Source organism: Gavialis gangeticus, unplaced genomic scaffold (genome assembly GCF_001723915.1).
Source record: "Gavialis gangeticus isolate Ggan-Ray unplaced genomic scaffold, GavGan_comp1, whole genome shotgun sequence".
Lineage (NCBI taxonomy): Eukaryota > Metazoa > Chordata > Crocodylia > Gavialidae > Gavialis > Gavialis gangeticus.
Genome location: NW_017729015.1, coordinates 18149770 through 18150183, shown reverse-complemented (window position 1 = coordinate 18150183; position 414 = coordinate 18149770). Strand labels below are relative to the sequence as shown.

The 414-nt window shown below is 63.0% G+C and overlaps 1 protein-coding gene across 1 annotated transcript in view; it reads right to left on the bottom strand.

Annotated features, from left to right (window-relative positions):
• The window catches only part of HMGN2 (high mobility group nucleosomal binding domain 2), a 9218-nt gene that overhangs the window by 8093 nt on the left and 711 nt on the right, over positions 1-414 (bottom strand). Inside the window, exon 2 of the mRNA XM_019512476.1 lies at positions 164-208. Within this exon, the coding sequence (XP_019368021.1) occupies positions 164-208 (45 nt within the window). The remainder of the gene's footprint in view (positions 1-163; positions 209-414) is intronic.

Here is a 414-nt window from a genome sequence, read left to right as displayed (position 1 = left end):
TTAAAAAGAAAACCAACTTGAAACAAGTCGGACGTGCAAACGTACCCCCCCCCAAACCGACGAGCGCGCCTTGCAGCCTCCAACAATGTGGGCGAGTGGCTGTCCACGGCAGCGCATCTTTCAAAGTCGTGCCCGAGCGCCCCCCACACAAACTCCTCCTCACCTCATCCTTCACTTTGGCCTTATCGCCCTTGCTCTCTCCTTCAGCCTGGGGAGAAGAAAGTCAGCCCTTAGACCCACCTGCACCTACCCCTCCCCACCCCGCATCTGGGACACGAGGGGAAGGGGGGGAAAACCAGACGCCATTGTGAAGGGGGGGCGGTTTTGGCGGCAACTCGCCCCCTTGCCCCCCCTCAGCGGGGGCCGCCGCTTCCCGCCCTTTTCCCCCTGGCGCGCGCGCGCCTCCCGCCAAAA